General features: G+C 48.9%; 2 protein-coding genes across 8 annotated transcripts in view; one reads left to right on the top strand and one right to left on the bottom strand.

The window, feature by feature from the left end:
* The first annotated feature begins 6,122 nt into the window (after positions 1–6,122).
* On the top strand, positions 6,123–10,486 carry LOC105468316 (FIC domain protein adenylyltransferase). 5 transcript variants are annotated; one of them, XM_011718399.3, is made up of 4 exons: positions 6,140–6,281; positions 6,545–6,701; positions 7,825–8,183; positions 9,313–10,486. In XM_011718399.3, exons 3-4 carry the CDS (start codon positions 7,883–7,885, stop codon positions 10,392–10,394), a joined length of 1,383 nt encoding a protein of 460 aa, XP_011716701.1. In that variant the 5' UTR covers positions 6,140–6,281; positions 6,545–6,701; positions 7,825–7,882; the 3' UTR covers positions 10,395–10,486. The 5 variants fall into 5 exon arrangements, with proteins under 5 accessions (XP_011716704.1, XP_011716699.1, XP_011716701.1 ...); XM_011718402.3 differs by lacking the exon at positions 6,545–6,701 and having other exon boundaries at positions 6,123–6,281; positions 9,316–10,486; XM_011718397.2 differs by lacking the exon at positions 6,545–6,701 and having other exon boundaries at positions 6,123–6,281.
* Positions 10,487–11,009: 523 nt separating this feature from the next.
* Positions 11,010–14,588, bottom strand: part of LOC105468315 (spliceosome associated factor 3, U4/U6 recycling protein) — a 38,586-nt gene continuing 35,007 nt past the window's right edge. For 2 of the 3 annotated variants that reach the window (XM_011718394.3, XM_011718395.3), the window contains exon 19: positions 11,010–14,528. In XM_011718394.3, coding sequence (XP_011716696.2) covers positions 14,351–14,528 — 178 coding nt within the window. In that variant the 3' untranslated portion in view covers positions 11,010–14,350. The remainder of the gene's footprint in view (positions 14,529–14,588) is intronic. The other variant, XR_011608866.1, reaches the window with a different exon arrangement.

The following is a 14,588-nucleotide window of genomic DNA, read 5'->3' as shown; positions in this document are numbered from 1 at the left end:
CCTACCCTCAAAGCATTTTTACAGTAGAAGGTGACATGTTAATGGGTAGGGAATCTAGAGATTTGGATTTGTATTCTGGCTCTGTCCTTAGTTTTCCCACCTCTGAAGCTGAGGAGCTAACATGTAACCTGAGATCTCTGAAAGCCTAGGGTCTCACAATGGTCAAAACCTTAAGTTTTGAGTCAGGAAGACTGGTCATGAACCCTGGCTCTGCCACTTGCTTGCTGTGTGACCTCAGACTAATTACTCAATTTCTCTGAGCCTCATTTTCACCTTCTATAAAGTGGGTTTAATAATATCTGCTTCATGGCATTGTTACAAAAATTCCACCAAATACCCTACAAATTACTTAGCACACAGTAAGTGCTCAGTTGTTACCACTACCAAAAATGAGGTAGCATGGTGGGTACAATTATTTCCACTTGTAGCTAAGATACAGGAGGCTCAGAGGAGCAGTCAGAGGATTTCGTTGGTCTGGATTTTCCAAAGCCCCCCCCACCCAAATGATTCTTTGAGAAACTTTGTCCTAGAGAAACTTTCACACATGTGTCAAAAAATCATACAAGTACTTCACTGCAGTCTGTGATAGGGAAAGATTGGAAACAATCCAAATTCTCATCAACAGGTAAATGGGAAATAAATTGTAAATGGAACACTATACAGCACTGTAAAACTAATGAACCAGAACTATGCATATCAGCATGAGCATAAATCTCTAACACATAATTCTGAACCCCAAAATGCAGAAGGATCCACAGAGTATACATCATGTGTAAAAATCTGTAGAATATCATTATATATTATTTATAGATACATGCATATGGATAAAAGCAAAAAACCATGCATGGGGGCAGAAGCACCAAATTCAACATGATAGTGACCTCTGGGAGGGAGGGAAGGGCATGTGAAGGGGAGGCTTCAGTGTATTGGTGACATGGTATTTCTTAAATTGGATGGCAGGTACACAAGTGCCCATTGCACTGTTGATGTCTTTTGGATATCAGAAATATTTCATCATTTAAAAATAGATGTGGCCAGTTGTGGTGGCTCATACTTATAATCCCAGCACTTTCGGAGGCTGAGGTGGGAGAATTTCTTGAGCCCAGGGGTTAAAGACCAGACTGGGCAACATAGTGAAACCCCATCACTACAAAAAAAAAAAAAAATTGTTTAAATTAGCCGGTCATGGTGGCATGCACCTGTAGTCCCAGCTACTTGGGAGACTGAGGCAGGAGGATCACTTAAGCCCAGGAGGTTGAGGCTGTAGTGAGCTGAGATTGTGCCACTGCACTCCAGTCTGGGTGACAGAGTGAGACCCTGTCTCTACAAAAAAAAAAAAAAAAATTAATTAATTAATTAGCCAGTTGTGGTGGCACACATCTGTAGTCCCAGCTACTTGGGAGGCTGAGGCAGGAGGATCACTTAAACACAGGAGGTTGAGGCTGTAGTGAGCTGAGATCATGCCACTGCACTCCAGTCTGGGTGACAGAGTGAGACCCTGTCTCTACAAAAAAAATTTTTTTTTAATTAGCCAGTTGTGGTGGCACACACCTGTAGTTCCAGCAACTTGGGAGGCTGAGGCAGGAGGATCACTTAAGCTTAGGAGGTTGAGGCTGTAGTGAGCCGAGATCGTGCCACTGCACTCCAGCCTGGGTGACAGAGTGAGACCCTGTCTCCACACACACACACACACAAATTTAATTAGTCGTAGTGGCACACACCTGTAGTCCCAGCTACTCGGGAGGCTGAGGCAGGAGGATCATTTAAGCCCAGGAGGTTGAGGCTGCAGCGAGCCGAGATTGTGTCACTGCACTCCAGCCTGGGTGACAGAGTGAGACCCTGTCTCAAAAATAAATAAATGTGCATGCAGAAATATGGAGTAGAATTGTGAATGTGTATTTTTTTCTTCTCGTTTTTTGTGGATTCTGTATCTGTAATGATCTCATGTTGTTTTTAAGAAATAAAATAGTTGTTTGACAGGTGAAAAGCAGTTATGTTTAATTTTTTCCAAGTAAGAAGTATCACTTCCCCAAATGATTTGCTCTGAAAACAACACTCATCGGCATACCTGAGTTTTGAAATACTGGTGATTTGAGACCATATGACACAAGAAACGTCCTGAGGCCAGAACACAAGCCTTTAGCCCAGGGACACTCACATGGGGTCCCCCAAGCCCTGTTTCTTGGGGATACCTCAGAAACTGGGTCTGACCCCACCAGGTATGTCTTGTTTGTTTGTTTGTTTGTTTTGAGACGGAGTCTCGCTCTGTCGCCCAGGCTGGAGTGTAGTGGCGCAATCTCGGCTCACTGCAAACTCCACCTCCCCGGGTTCACACCATTCACCTGCCTCAGCCTCCCAAGTAGCTGGGACTACAGGCGCCCGTCACCACGCCCGGCTAATATTTTGTATTTTTAGTAGAGACGGGGTTTCACCATGTTAGCCAGGATGGTCTCCATCTCCTGACCTCATGATCCGCCCGCCTCGGCCTCCCAAAATGCTGGGATTACAGGCGTGAGCCACTGTGCCCAGCCCCCACCAGGTATGTCTTAAAAGGAGGATTAATCAGTAGCAGGGAGAAGGGCTGCTGGGCTCTCTTTTTCAGCCACAGCATTAAGTTAAAAAGAGAAAAAAAAACCAGGGGTAGAAGTGAAGCAGCAAGAACAGGTGTGGTGTATTTTCTTTTTAATGACGTCGAGTCATTCTGCAGCCAACTCAATGCCATGTAGCCTCAAGCCGGGGAGTTTTGTTTTTCCTAAGCAATAGAATCCGACTCTGCCAGCAAGAAGCGCTTGACTGCTGTTCCTTAAACATGCAGAAGGGTTTTTTGTCTTGTTTTGTTTTGCATAATGGACACATTTCCCATGCAGCGACTTTCTGGGTTCTTTGTCATATGTCAAGGTAAGCGTTTAGAAAACTCCTCCGTGGGCCACGGGGAGGCAATTTTCACCTAATACAGAATGCTTAAGATGGAGAAAGCCAACTTTTCAATATCGCTTCAGGGACCATATTTTGTGCATTCAACACAGCTGAATGCAGACAAAGTCAAGAGTTAAAATTGAGTGTACACTCCTGACAAGGAGATTGAAAGGGGGAAGTGATGGCTGGTGAATTACTGCCCCCTGGTGGCCACACACAGTAATGGGCTCATTTTGCTGTAATAATCCTTTTGAGTCTTCCTGTTTTCCCCTGCCATCTTCCATTACCCTCTACAAAGGGGTTGCAATCTGGCGGCCCTGGAAAGCCAGCCGGCAGCCATGCCAATTGCCTTAAAATCTGGAGATACTGCGTAAAAAATCTAGGCCTCACATATCTTTTGAAAAATTGAAAACTCTGTCCACTTTTAGACTGCATCCCAGCTAATAAATATGGGTTCCAGCTGAGAAGCTGCTGCCCACTTTAGACAAGGTATGTGCTCTCAGATCTGCCACACTCCCCACCTCTCCCTATTGTCTCATGGCCAGTAAGTTTTACTCATTAGCCATTCCTGCATAGCTTCTGGATTTACTACTAGTAGCCTAAGCTAATTAAAGAGCTAACAAAGAGAGGAGGGTGCCTTCAGAAGCAGACGATTACATTGCTTTACACCTGGGTGTGGACAGGAGTCGACCAGTCTCATAATACCCAGCTCAGTGAGGATAAGTGACTTGTTCAAGGTCACCCAGCTAGCAAGCGGCGGGCCTTGCATTTCAATGCACATCTGTCTGATCCCAGAGCTTCACTGTTTTCTAACATACCAACAGTCACCCATACCTACCAGGCCCTCCTCTGGGGAAGGTTTTTACAAAGACATACTTGGGCCATCAGGAAGTGCAATTCAGAGGACTCCAAAAGAAAAATGTTCATGACCTTTGTTGAAAAGATTAAAAATGAGAAGCCACCAAAATAATCACCACCCTGATTTTGTTCCTTAAAAACTATGGATCTTCTGGTCAGGCACGGTGGCTCAAGCCTGTAATTCCAGCACTTTGGGAGGCCAAGGCAGGCAGATCACTTGAGGTCAGGAGTTGAAGACCAGCCTGGCCAACATAACGAAACCACGTGTCTATTAAAATACAAAAAAATTAGCCGAGTGCAGTGGCACACGCCTGTAATCCCTGCTACTCAGGAGGCTGAGGCAGGAGAATCGCTTGAATCCAGAAGGTGGAGATTGCAGTGAGCCAAGATCACATCACACTCCAGCCTGGGTGACAGAACAAGACTCTGTCTCAAAAAAAAAAAAAAAAAAAAAAATTAGCCTGTGTGTGCCTGTAGTCCCAGCTACCAGGGAGGCTGAGATGGGAGGATCACTTAAACCCAGGACATGGAGGTTGCAGTGAGCAAGATCACGCCACTGCACTCAAGCCTGGGCAACAGAGTGAGATCCTATTTCAAAAAAGATAGATATGTGATTGATAGATAGATAGATAGATACATACATACATACATACCTAGTTTGCTCTGTGCCAGATGTATAGAATCTCATTTCACCCTCACATAAAACCCTGTAAAGCGGTAATATCACATTGTGTGCAGTTTACAGAAAAGCCTAGACAGATGATCAACTAGATCAAGTCACTTGCTGAATGTGATTCAGTTTGCAAGTGGCAGAGCTGGGATTTGAACCCAGAGCTATGTGACTCCTAACAGTGACACCCACAACCACCACCTAGCCCTGCCTCCAAGAGCAGTACCTGTCACAGAGGAGGTCAGATCTTGAAGCATCAAGCCTTCTGCAAATCCTGAACTGGCCAAAAGCAAGGTAGGCCGTTTGTCCCCATTTTACAAGTGGGGAAAGTGAGGCTAGGAGTAACATGCCCACGGTGACACAGAGAGTAAATGGCAAAGTCTGAATTTGAGCTCAGGTCTCTCTGACTCCCCAGAATCTGAACTGCTAATTTCTAAATACTTAGTGTTTCTGGGGCACCTCCCTAGATGTTTAATTTCAGTATTTGTGGATTAAGATGGAGGTTTCCATTCTCTGCTTCAAGGAAAAAATTTCTCTATGGGAAGCCAAAAGAACTAGCCAGATCCTTCTGGAGAGGATACAAATTAAAAAGTCAGGGAGGACCGAGGGGGTGGCTCATGCCTGTAATCTTAGCGCTTTGGGAAGCCAAGGTGGAGGAAGAGCTTGAGGTCCAGAGTTTGAGACCAACCCTGGTGACATAGCCAGACCCTGTCTCTAAAGAAAATAAAAAATCAGAAATAGGTCGGGCGCGGTGCCTCACGCCTGTAATCCCAGCACTTTGGGAGGATGAGGCAGGCAAATCTTCTGAGGTCAGGAGTTCGAGACCAGCCTGGCCAACATGGTGAAACTCCGTCTCTACTAAAAATACAAAAATTAGCCGGGCGTGATGATGTGCGCCTGTAATCCCAGCTACTCGGGAGACTGAGGCAGGAGATCGCTTGAACCCCGGAGGCGGAGGTTGCAGTGGGCCGAGATCGCGCCACTTCCCTCCAGCCTGGGCAACAGAGTGACTCCATCTCAAGAAAAAAAAAAAAGAAAAGAAAAGAAAAAGAAAACTCGCCGGGCGTGGTGGCACGCACTTGTAGTCCCAGCTACTTGGGAGGCTGAGGTGGGAGGATTGCTTGAGCCCAGGAGGTGGAGGCTGCAGTGAGCTGCAATTGCTCCACTGCACTCCAGCCTGGGCGACATAACGAGACCCTGTATTTTAAAAGAAAACAAAAGTTGTTTAAGTCAGAGAGGAAAAGACACAGAGAGGGAAAGAGAAAATTAGAAGAAGGCGGCAAATTCAGCAGCACGGGGTGGAGGCTAAGAACAGGGGCTGCGCAGTCAAGGAGGCTAACAGGGTGAAGGGGTGGAAAGCATCTGCTTCTTCATTTCACGCCAGGGAAAAATGAGGCACACGACAGCGGATCCGGGACGAGGAGACCCGAGGAAGGCACCGCCGTGGAACTTAGAATTTCCGGGCCAGCCACCTAGCGTGCCGCAAATCCCCACGCGCGTCGGGTTTCCAGCACCTGCTCCTCCAGTCTGTGGCCTAGGCTCCGCCCCTCCCGCTGCTTATTGGCTGCTACATGAACGGGACAAACGCAAGCGACAACCAATGGGAGTGGCCCACGGCGCGTCTTTCCCGGGGAAGCCGAGGCGGACGCGGGAACCCGGAAATGCGAGGGAAGGACAAGTGGAGAAAGCCAATCCGCCGAGACGAGGGCTGCGGGCGGTTCAATGGCGAGTCGCCGAGGGCGGGGCCAGAGGCCGGCGGAGAAGGAGGACCCGGGAGCCGGCGGCCTCGGAGCTGGCAGCGCGGGGAAGGCGGTTGGGGTTCTGACAGCCGCGCGCGGTGAGAAGGGGGCAAGCCCGAGGGGCTCGAGAGGACGGAGCCGGGAAGGGTGCGGCGGGGCCGCGAGCTCTGGGCGGGGTTCGGGAAGGGGAGGCTCTGCAGTCTTGGAGGGGACTTGGACCGGTCCCCTCTCCTCTCCCGGCCTCAGTTCTCCTTTTCTTGGGAAGTGTGGGGGAGAGATTCGCGCCTCCTGGAACGCATTCCTTCCCCGCACACACCCCTGGCACCGGCGAACTGCCCCTTGCCTGTACCGCCCCGTCCAGGAGCCTGTCCCCTCGGGAAGCCCGCCCAGACCCCTGGACCCGCGCAGCACTCCAGGCGCACCCGTTAAAGCTCATCGCAAGCCATTTCTCATGTTCTGTGGCAAAGGGCCAGGCTCCACATAAGACTCCGAACCCCCGATCCATCAGTCATTCCCGGGTCAGTACCAGCCCAGAGCAGGTGCACAGGCCCTGCTTAGTAATAAGGTAGAAGTTGAGACCCGGGGACCGGGCTCAGAGGCCCTGGTGTTTCCTTCCGGATGCCTCTGTTTACCTCTTGTGGGCCTTCTGGAATTTAACTTATGCTCTCTGTGCCTTGGTTTCCCTTGTCTGTAAAATAGAGCTAGGGGTAGCTCTTCTTTCTTAGGGTGGCATGAGGGTGAAATGAGGCAATGTGTGGCCAGTACACAGCTCAGCACCTAGCACACCATAGTTGCTTAATAAGTGCTTATTGTTAGCATAGTGTTTGCATACCTGGCCCCCCTCCACTTCCACTGCCAGCCCCAAGTACATACAAGCCCTGTTGTCACTGAGGCCAAGCACTGTGGCCCACAGCCTGAGTTCCTTTCGAGATGCTCGAACTGCTCCTCCTCCTGGTGGGGTCCCTTCTGGACAGGCCAGAAACGGAAGGCCAGAGAGGGGAAGGGCACTGTGGGAGCTGTGGCTGAATATCAAGGTGAGGGCAATAAATGAGGCCACCCAACAGTTGTGCTTATCAAAGATTGGGTGTCAGAACTGCTGTGGCTGATCTGCATGTGTGCCTGTCAGTCATTTGTGTCCCAAATGTTTGACATATGTCCACAAATCCAGTGTCTGTAGTCAGAAGCCACAGGGATGTATGGAAAGGGGGAACACGTTAGAGCCGTGGGGTTCCTGAGTTCCAGGTCCTAAGGCTGTCACTTGCTCCCGGCGAGACTTTGGGCAAGGGACTTCACCTCTCTGAACCTCAGTTCCCTCACCTGGAGAGTGGGATGAAAACATCAGCTCAAGTTGAAGACTATGACCCATGGGAGGCCTTTGTTGCTTAGCACAGGGCCTGGATTACAGCAAGTGCTCAATAATTGTTGGACCACAGCAGTGTTATTTTCACAGTCACACTGCTCAGGAGGTGGCACCAGTCCTTCTAGGCTGGTCCCTCCTCTAGTGAGATCCACTCCTTGACTTGCCCCCACCCCGTCTCTCTAGTGAGCTAAAAGAGGAAGTCTCCAAACCCATCTTCCTGGCTGAAGTCACGCCGTGTCCTGAACGTGTCTATTTCTCCTGTGACTCTTGGCTCCTTGCAGATCCTGCTGTGTCTCAGCTGCCTGTGGACATGCGCAAAGGGCCCTCTCCTGAGTCCAGATGATGCTCATGCCGATGGCTTCAGTGATGGCGGTGACTGAACCGAAATGGGTCTCAGTCTGGGGCCGCTTCCTCTGGGTGACGCTGCTGAGCATGGTGCTGGGGTCCCTGCTGGCCCTGCTGCTGCCACTGGGGGCTGTGGAAGAGCAGTGCTTGGCTGTGCTCAAAGGCTTCTACCTGCTCAGGAGCAAACTGGACAGGGCGCAGCATGCCGCCGCCAAGTGCAGCAGCCCATCCACGGAGCTCAGCATCACCTCCAGGGGCGTGACGCTGCTGGTGGCCAAGACCAAGGCCTCTCCAGGTAAGAGAGACTGGCTGTCTTCCTCAATGTTTGTTAACTAAGCAGACAGACATAGAATGTGTGCCATGTCCTGTGTGCAGGGCATCGGGGTATTGTGAACAAGTCAGCCCTGAGCTCCTAGTATAGACAAGGTGACGTGACTGAGACAGTGTCACAAGTGTGGTGATGGGGAAGCACAAAGGGCTGTAGGAGCATACCAGGAAGGCTCCCTAGAGGAAGTGACACCTGAGCTGGGACCCAGTTGTTAAGTAGGAGTCATCCAAGGAGAAGGGCATCCAAGGAAAAGGACTCCAGGCAGAGACCAGAGGTTAGCTGTCATAACTGACATAACTGTCATAAGAGAGCCTGGGGGCATTCGAGGAACTAAAGGAAGTTGAATGTGTGGAGCTGATCCTCAGGTGGCCGAGAGGGGCCAGGACAGGAAGGCTATGGCTAGAGCAGGCTCCCCACCTCCACCAGTTCTCTGTAGTGGGGACTGAATGTGCATTGTCAGATGATGGTGGCATCCCTGGCCTCTCCCCATGAGATGCCTGTAGCACCCCTACCACCACCCCAATTATGACAACTAACCAGGTCTCCAGACATCACCAAATGTCCCCTGGGGCGCACAATCAAACCACTGGGTTAAAAGAGTGAAAGAACAGTCCTGCGATGGTAAAGCTCCCAGGGTCTAGGAAGAGTGGGGAGTTGTTAACACCTTTGGGCCCCTGCAGGCCCAAAGGTGTGTCACCAGCACAGGACGAGCTGGAGATGTAGGAGAGGGCCTACATTGGGAGCTGTGGCCAATGGGAAAGGTCCAGCACAGAGGGTCCAGGCAGAGTAAATGCCCAGAACTTTCTATGTCCAAAAGGCAGGAGGCTAGGAAGCCAAGGAGGTGCCTCCCTGAATACAGAGTGTGGCTCTGGGGACACACGGATGGTGACTGGCATACCACCACACGGCTGGGGGATCAGTGGTACTGGGCACGTAGAGTACACACAATGTGGCTGGAAGAAGCCCCCTAAGGCCCAAGGCCAGGGACCCAGGCTGGTCATCATGGTTTTCTGTGGAGACCAGCACAGGTGACAGCCCCCCTCAATGTCCTCTGCCCCCTATTCTCCCTCACATCGCTTCTTTGGCTCTCTTCCAGCAGGTAAGTTGGAAGCCAGAGCCGCCCTGAACCAGGCCCTGGAGATGAAGCGCCAGGGCAAGCGGGAAAAAGCCCAAAAGCTCTTCATGCATGCCCTCAAGATGGATCCGGACTTCGTGGACGCACTCACCGAGTTTGGCATCTTCTCAGAAGAAGACAAGGACATCATCCAGGCGGACTATTTGTACACCAGAGCATTGACCATCTCGCCCTACCATGAGAAAGCGCTGGTCAGCCGTGATCGGACGCTCCCACTCGTGGAGGAGATCGATCAGAGGTATTTCAGCATCATCGACAGCAAAGTGAAGAAGATCATGTCCATCCCCAAGGGGAACTCGGCTCTGCGCAGGGTCATGGAGGAGACCTACTACCATCACATCTACCACACAGTGGCCATCGAGGGCAACACCCTCACCCTCTCAGAAATCAGGCACATCCTGGAGACCCGCTACGCCGTGCCCGGGAAGAGCCTGGAGGAGCAGAACGAGGTCATCGGCATGCACGCGGCCATGAAGTACATCAACACAACCCTGGTTTCGCGCATCGGCTCCGTCACCATCAGCGACGTGCTGGAGATCCACAGGCGGGTGCTGGGCTATGTGGACCCCGTGGAAGCTGGCAGGTTTCGGACGACACAGGTCCTGGTCGGACACCACATCCCTCCCCATCCGCAGGATGTGGAAAAGCAGATGCAGGAGTTTGTACAGTGGCTCAACTCTGAGGATGCCATGAACCTGCACCCGGTGGAGTTTGCAGCCTTAGCCCATTATAAACTCGTTTACATCCACCCTTTCATTGACGGCAACGGGAGGACCTCCCGCCTGCTCATGAACCTCATCCTCATGCAGGCGGGCTACCCGCCCATCACCATCCGCAAGGAGCAGCGGTCTGAGTACTACCACGTGCTGGAAGCTGCCAACGAGGGCGATGTGAGGCCTTTCATTCGCTTCATCGCCAAGTGTACTGAGACCACCCTGGACACCCTGCTTTTTGCCACAACTGAGTACTCGGTGGCACTGCCAGAAGCCCAGCCCAACCACTCTGGGTTCAAGGAGACGCTTCCTGTGAAGCCCTCACCCTAGAAATCCTTCCTCAGTGACAAAGGATGTCCTGAGGTTCGGGGAAAAAAAAAGAAACAGCATTTCTAGAAACCTAGTCACTTTCCAAAGCAAAAGGAGAAACATTCTTTACCTCCAAATGTTTAGTTTAAAAAAACAAGAAAACACTTAAGTTATGAAACCTTGTCTCTAAAATAACTTATAATTCAAGCAAGCTATTTATTTTCTTCTTTGGAGCAAGCTAGTCAGTGTTGTGTGGTGTCTGCTGTGTCTTGCTGGTGGCTGTACTTTAGGGGCAACAGTGCCACCATGTGATCAGAACACAGGTTCTGGAGCAGAATTTGCACTAAGGGGGAGGAGTGGCCAGATGCGGGACAGGGCCCAGAGCCACTGATATAACGCCTCCAAGTACTTCTCTGAAACGGGCTGAGAGGTTCTGTGACTGCAACTGGGAAGTCAGACCCAAGTCGCAGCTGAGAGAAATGGTTGAAAGCTCACTTTCTTGAGGTTTAGATTAGTGGTGACTAACTTCCAAGCAAACTTCATAGAAGAGAAAATGAATGCTGACATTCCTTACCTCCAGGAACTTTTTGAGCCATAGTTTGCAAACTTTAGTGCCAGCGGCTGTTTTTTTCCATGTTGAGACTATTTTTCTAATTAAGAATAGGGGGTAGCCATAAAGAGCTGTATGTTGGAGGGGGAAACATGGGGGGTGGGCAGTTTGGTTTTGTGTATTGGCGTTTCTCTCACACTTCATTTGTAGTAACTCAGGCCAGATGTTTTCGTCTAAAAGTTCTCTGGGCTTGTCATTCCACCTGTATCATGCTGCCAGCCAGGTGTTATGCTAGTAGGCATCTGCCCTCACCCCTCTGCCTGAGTTTTCTGTAGGTAGATGTTAACCTGAGAAAACAAGTGCCACATGGACACCAAATAAGCATTTTTGATAATGAATTAGAGCACCAGTTTCTACTGAATGGAGCAAAAACCTTCAGCCATGGCCAGGCTGCATCCCTCTGGTCCTGGAGTTTCATCTACTTACTGCCTGGACCCCCACCTTCCACGGCCTTTGCACTGTCCCATGTCCCGTCCCCCATGGGGAGGCAGAAGAGATTGCCTCAGAGTGGCCTTATTTTTTTCGCAACTTGTGAAATGATGCAGTGCTCTATGTAATATGGCCGAGTCTCCAAGCGCTCCATTGGAAGTAGAATCTTCTCTTTCAATCATATGGCACAGCTGCCAATATGACTGCTGCTATTTAGAGTCAGAGTGGTGGAAGTCACTGGGTCCCTTTCCTAGTGACGGAGCCCGTGATGTCTAACACTGTACTGCACTTTGTCAGCGTGTCAGTGATGGCGAATACGCAGTGTTGTCTGATTTGGGAATTCCATTCCTGACAGTAATGAGGCCACTGCTCTAATGTCGTTTATACAGTTATTCAGTTGTATAAATAGCACATTGAGTAGTTTTTGAAAGGTTAAGAAAAATAAGTGAAAAGATATATGAAATGGCTCCAAATAATAATTATTCAAACCTCTATAAAATATGTTTTCATACTCTTATGCTGCCAGAGGTACTTCTTAAACTCTTCTCATCTTGGTTTTATAAGCACACCAAGGAGGTCTGACAGATATGTTTGCTTCTACTATAGAGCAAGAGAATTTGCACTTTAGCTATATGTGAAGGATATTATTTTAACAAATTCCTGATTCTAATAAAGTTATTTTATTACATGAATGCCTTAGACTTTGCTGTCTTATTTGGGAGATGTTCCCATCTGTCATAAGGGCAATGGGGGTATTCTGACCTTCGGCCCTATTCGTAATACTGTTCTGGGAGAGCAACAGATCCAAGATGGTGATTTCCATGGGCAAGCGAGCCAGAAGTTGGATATACCGCCTACCTAGGTGGATAAGGACAAATTACTGATTTTTTTTTTTTACTAAGACTCAATTAACTGGAGTAGTTTTTCATGTTTCTATTTACCATCAGTTCTGGATTTTCTGCAGAAAACACAAACCCACTCATGTGGTCCTGGAAATCCATTTCTAGAACAGTCAACACCCCGAACCTAAATTGGGTTCTGCTCAAGCCCGAAAAGGTTTGCCCCTGTAACAAGCCTGGGTTGACATCTGCAAGTATGACATTAAGGTCAGAATACTGGCTGCAGGCAAAAAAGCCAAACCGTTAATGTGAAGCAGCGAAAAGGCAGGCCACACTCACCCATAGTGATGTTCACGGCTCTTCACGTGTCAGGTCCCCAACCATGAGGGCTCCCTCTGAGCTACCCAAATCATCTCACCAGCTGAACAGCCTTCCAAACAGCATCACAGAGAACACTGCAGGAAGAACACGTGGGACAGCAAAGGTTCTTGCTGCTGTCAACAGCCAGCGCTTGAATTTAATTCAGAAGTCTAGTAAAAAGTTTGTTTTGTGTAAAAAAGAGACGGAGGGGAACTTACATTTTAAAAGATGTAAGAGGCTTACGAACCAATAATTTACAGGGAGGAGAGCTGATATTTATAGGAAGGTGGAAATTTGAGTGGACAGTTGACATTAAGGGATTACCACTAATGTTTCTAGGAGTGAAGGCCTTTCAGTCCTGAGACACCTGCCACAACATTACTGGACGAGCACAATGACATCTGGAACATGCCTCAATATAACAGAAGGTGGAAGGGAGACAGACATGAAGGAAAAGGGGCTGGGAGTTGAGGAATGCTGGAAGCTGAATGGTAGGCACACAGGAGTTTATTTTACTGTTCTGTCTACTTTTTAATCGGTTATATTTAAAAATGTTAAGTTAAAAAAATATAGAAAAGCCCGACTGATGCACAAAAACTTACTTACACAACAGATAAATGAGGAGTTGATTCCCATGACATACACAAGGATTCCCTGACATCTTTCTCCAGAGTGTCTTAATAAAGTAAGCTTCCCCTACTGAACTGGCAATGCTGTTTTCAAAGCAATAAATATTTGATAAAGATGTGAGGTAAAAAAGCTCAAAAGCTCCAGTGTCAAACTGCTATAAACTGAATTGTATAAAAACTGAAGACACATCACAGCTGAAATAATTTAAATCAAAGTGACAATGGGATTTGACTTACAGAAGCTCTATTTACACATCTATTAGGTAAAGCAAGGTACACCCACTTCAAAACACATCTGTATGTGAATGCACATCTGAGTACCATTCAGCAAGAAGTTTTGAAGAGAACTTCAGTTTAATAAAGCTAAATGGGGAGAATTGAAGTTTGCATTTGACATGGTATTAAACAAAACCAAAGGGCTGAACTCATGTTTAGACAACACAGGTCACTAGCCACTAGGCAAAGAAAACAGTCCACAGCAGGTGGCACAAATAATTCCTATACAAAACAAATGTTGCAAATATTCTGCTTTTAGGAAACATGAAATAATGGCTGACATGTCATTTACAAATACATAATATAAAAATGCACAGCCCCCTTGAACAAAAATCCAGCAAATGTTTTATAGATGACTTCCCTCAGACCCACCCCCGTAATAGGCCATTCTGGTGAATTACTAGCATCTGCCATTTCATCTTTTAAAATTAAAAGAATGACAGGCACATGTGCTGTGCAGTGTAGAAGAGAAGTGTCATACAAAAAGGGGCCGGAGCTGGCCAGAAACATTTGGACAACTGCATCTCAAAAACCGTGTTCTCGTTTCGCTTCTGTGCCTCAGTCTTTAAGATACAAACGTATCTTGGGACACCACATCCTGGGCCCAGGGAGCCTGCAGAGTGGTCACTTTTCTGCCACTGCCCTCAATATGAGGGAGCACTGAAAGGCTCTTGACTTAGAACCCCTTCCCCCTTTCTGTCTAAAGCAGAGGAGCCATCTGTGGTTGCGAGCGGGCAGCACACCAGGCCTGTCCATCCCCAGTGCGCCGCGGGGTGGTGGGAGGTCCGCCGGGCCAGAGTGAAGTAAGGCATTTCCTGTCTCCCAGAGTCCCGTTCACTTTCTCAGAAACAGCTTGGCAAAATCAGCATTGGACATCTTGGGTGCCTCGGTGGCCGCTGAGGCGGCAACTGCAGGAGCCGCGGCAGGGCCATTCTCGGCCTGAGGAGCTGCAGCACTTGGGCGCTGCAGGGCACGAGGCAGTAGAGACAGCTGCGTCCTTCCCTTCCCCCTCCTAGAAGAGCAAACACTGAATGGACCTTTTGAAGCAACAATTTGTGGCCCCTCATTTATT

The sequence above is a fragment of the Macaca nemestrina genome, chromosome 10 (genome assembly GCF_043159975.1).
Source record: "Macaca nemestrina isolate mMacNem1 chromosome 10, mMacNem.hap1, whole genome shotgun sequence".
Lineage (NCBI taxonomy): Eukaryota > Metazoa > Chordata > Mammalia > Primates > Cercopithecidae > Macaca > Macaca nemestrina.
This window is presented reverse-complemented; position numbering and strand designations above follow the sequence as displayed.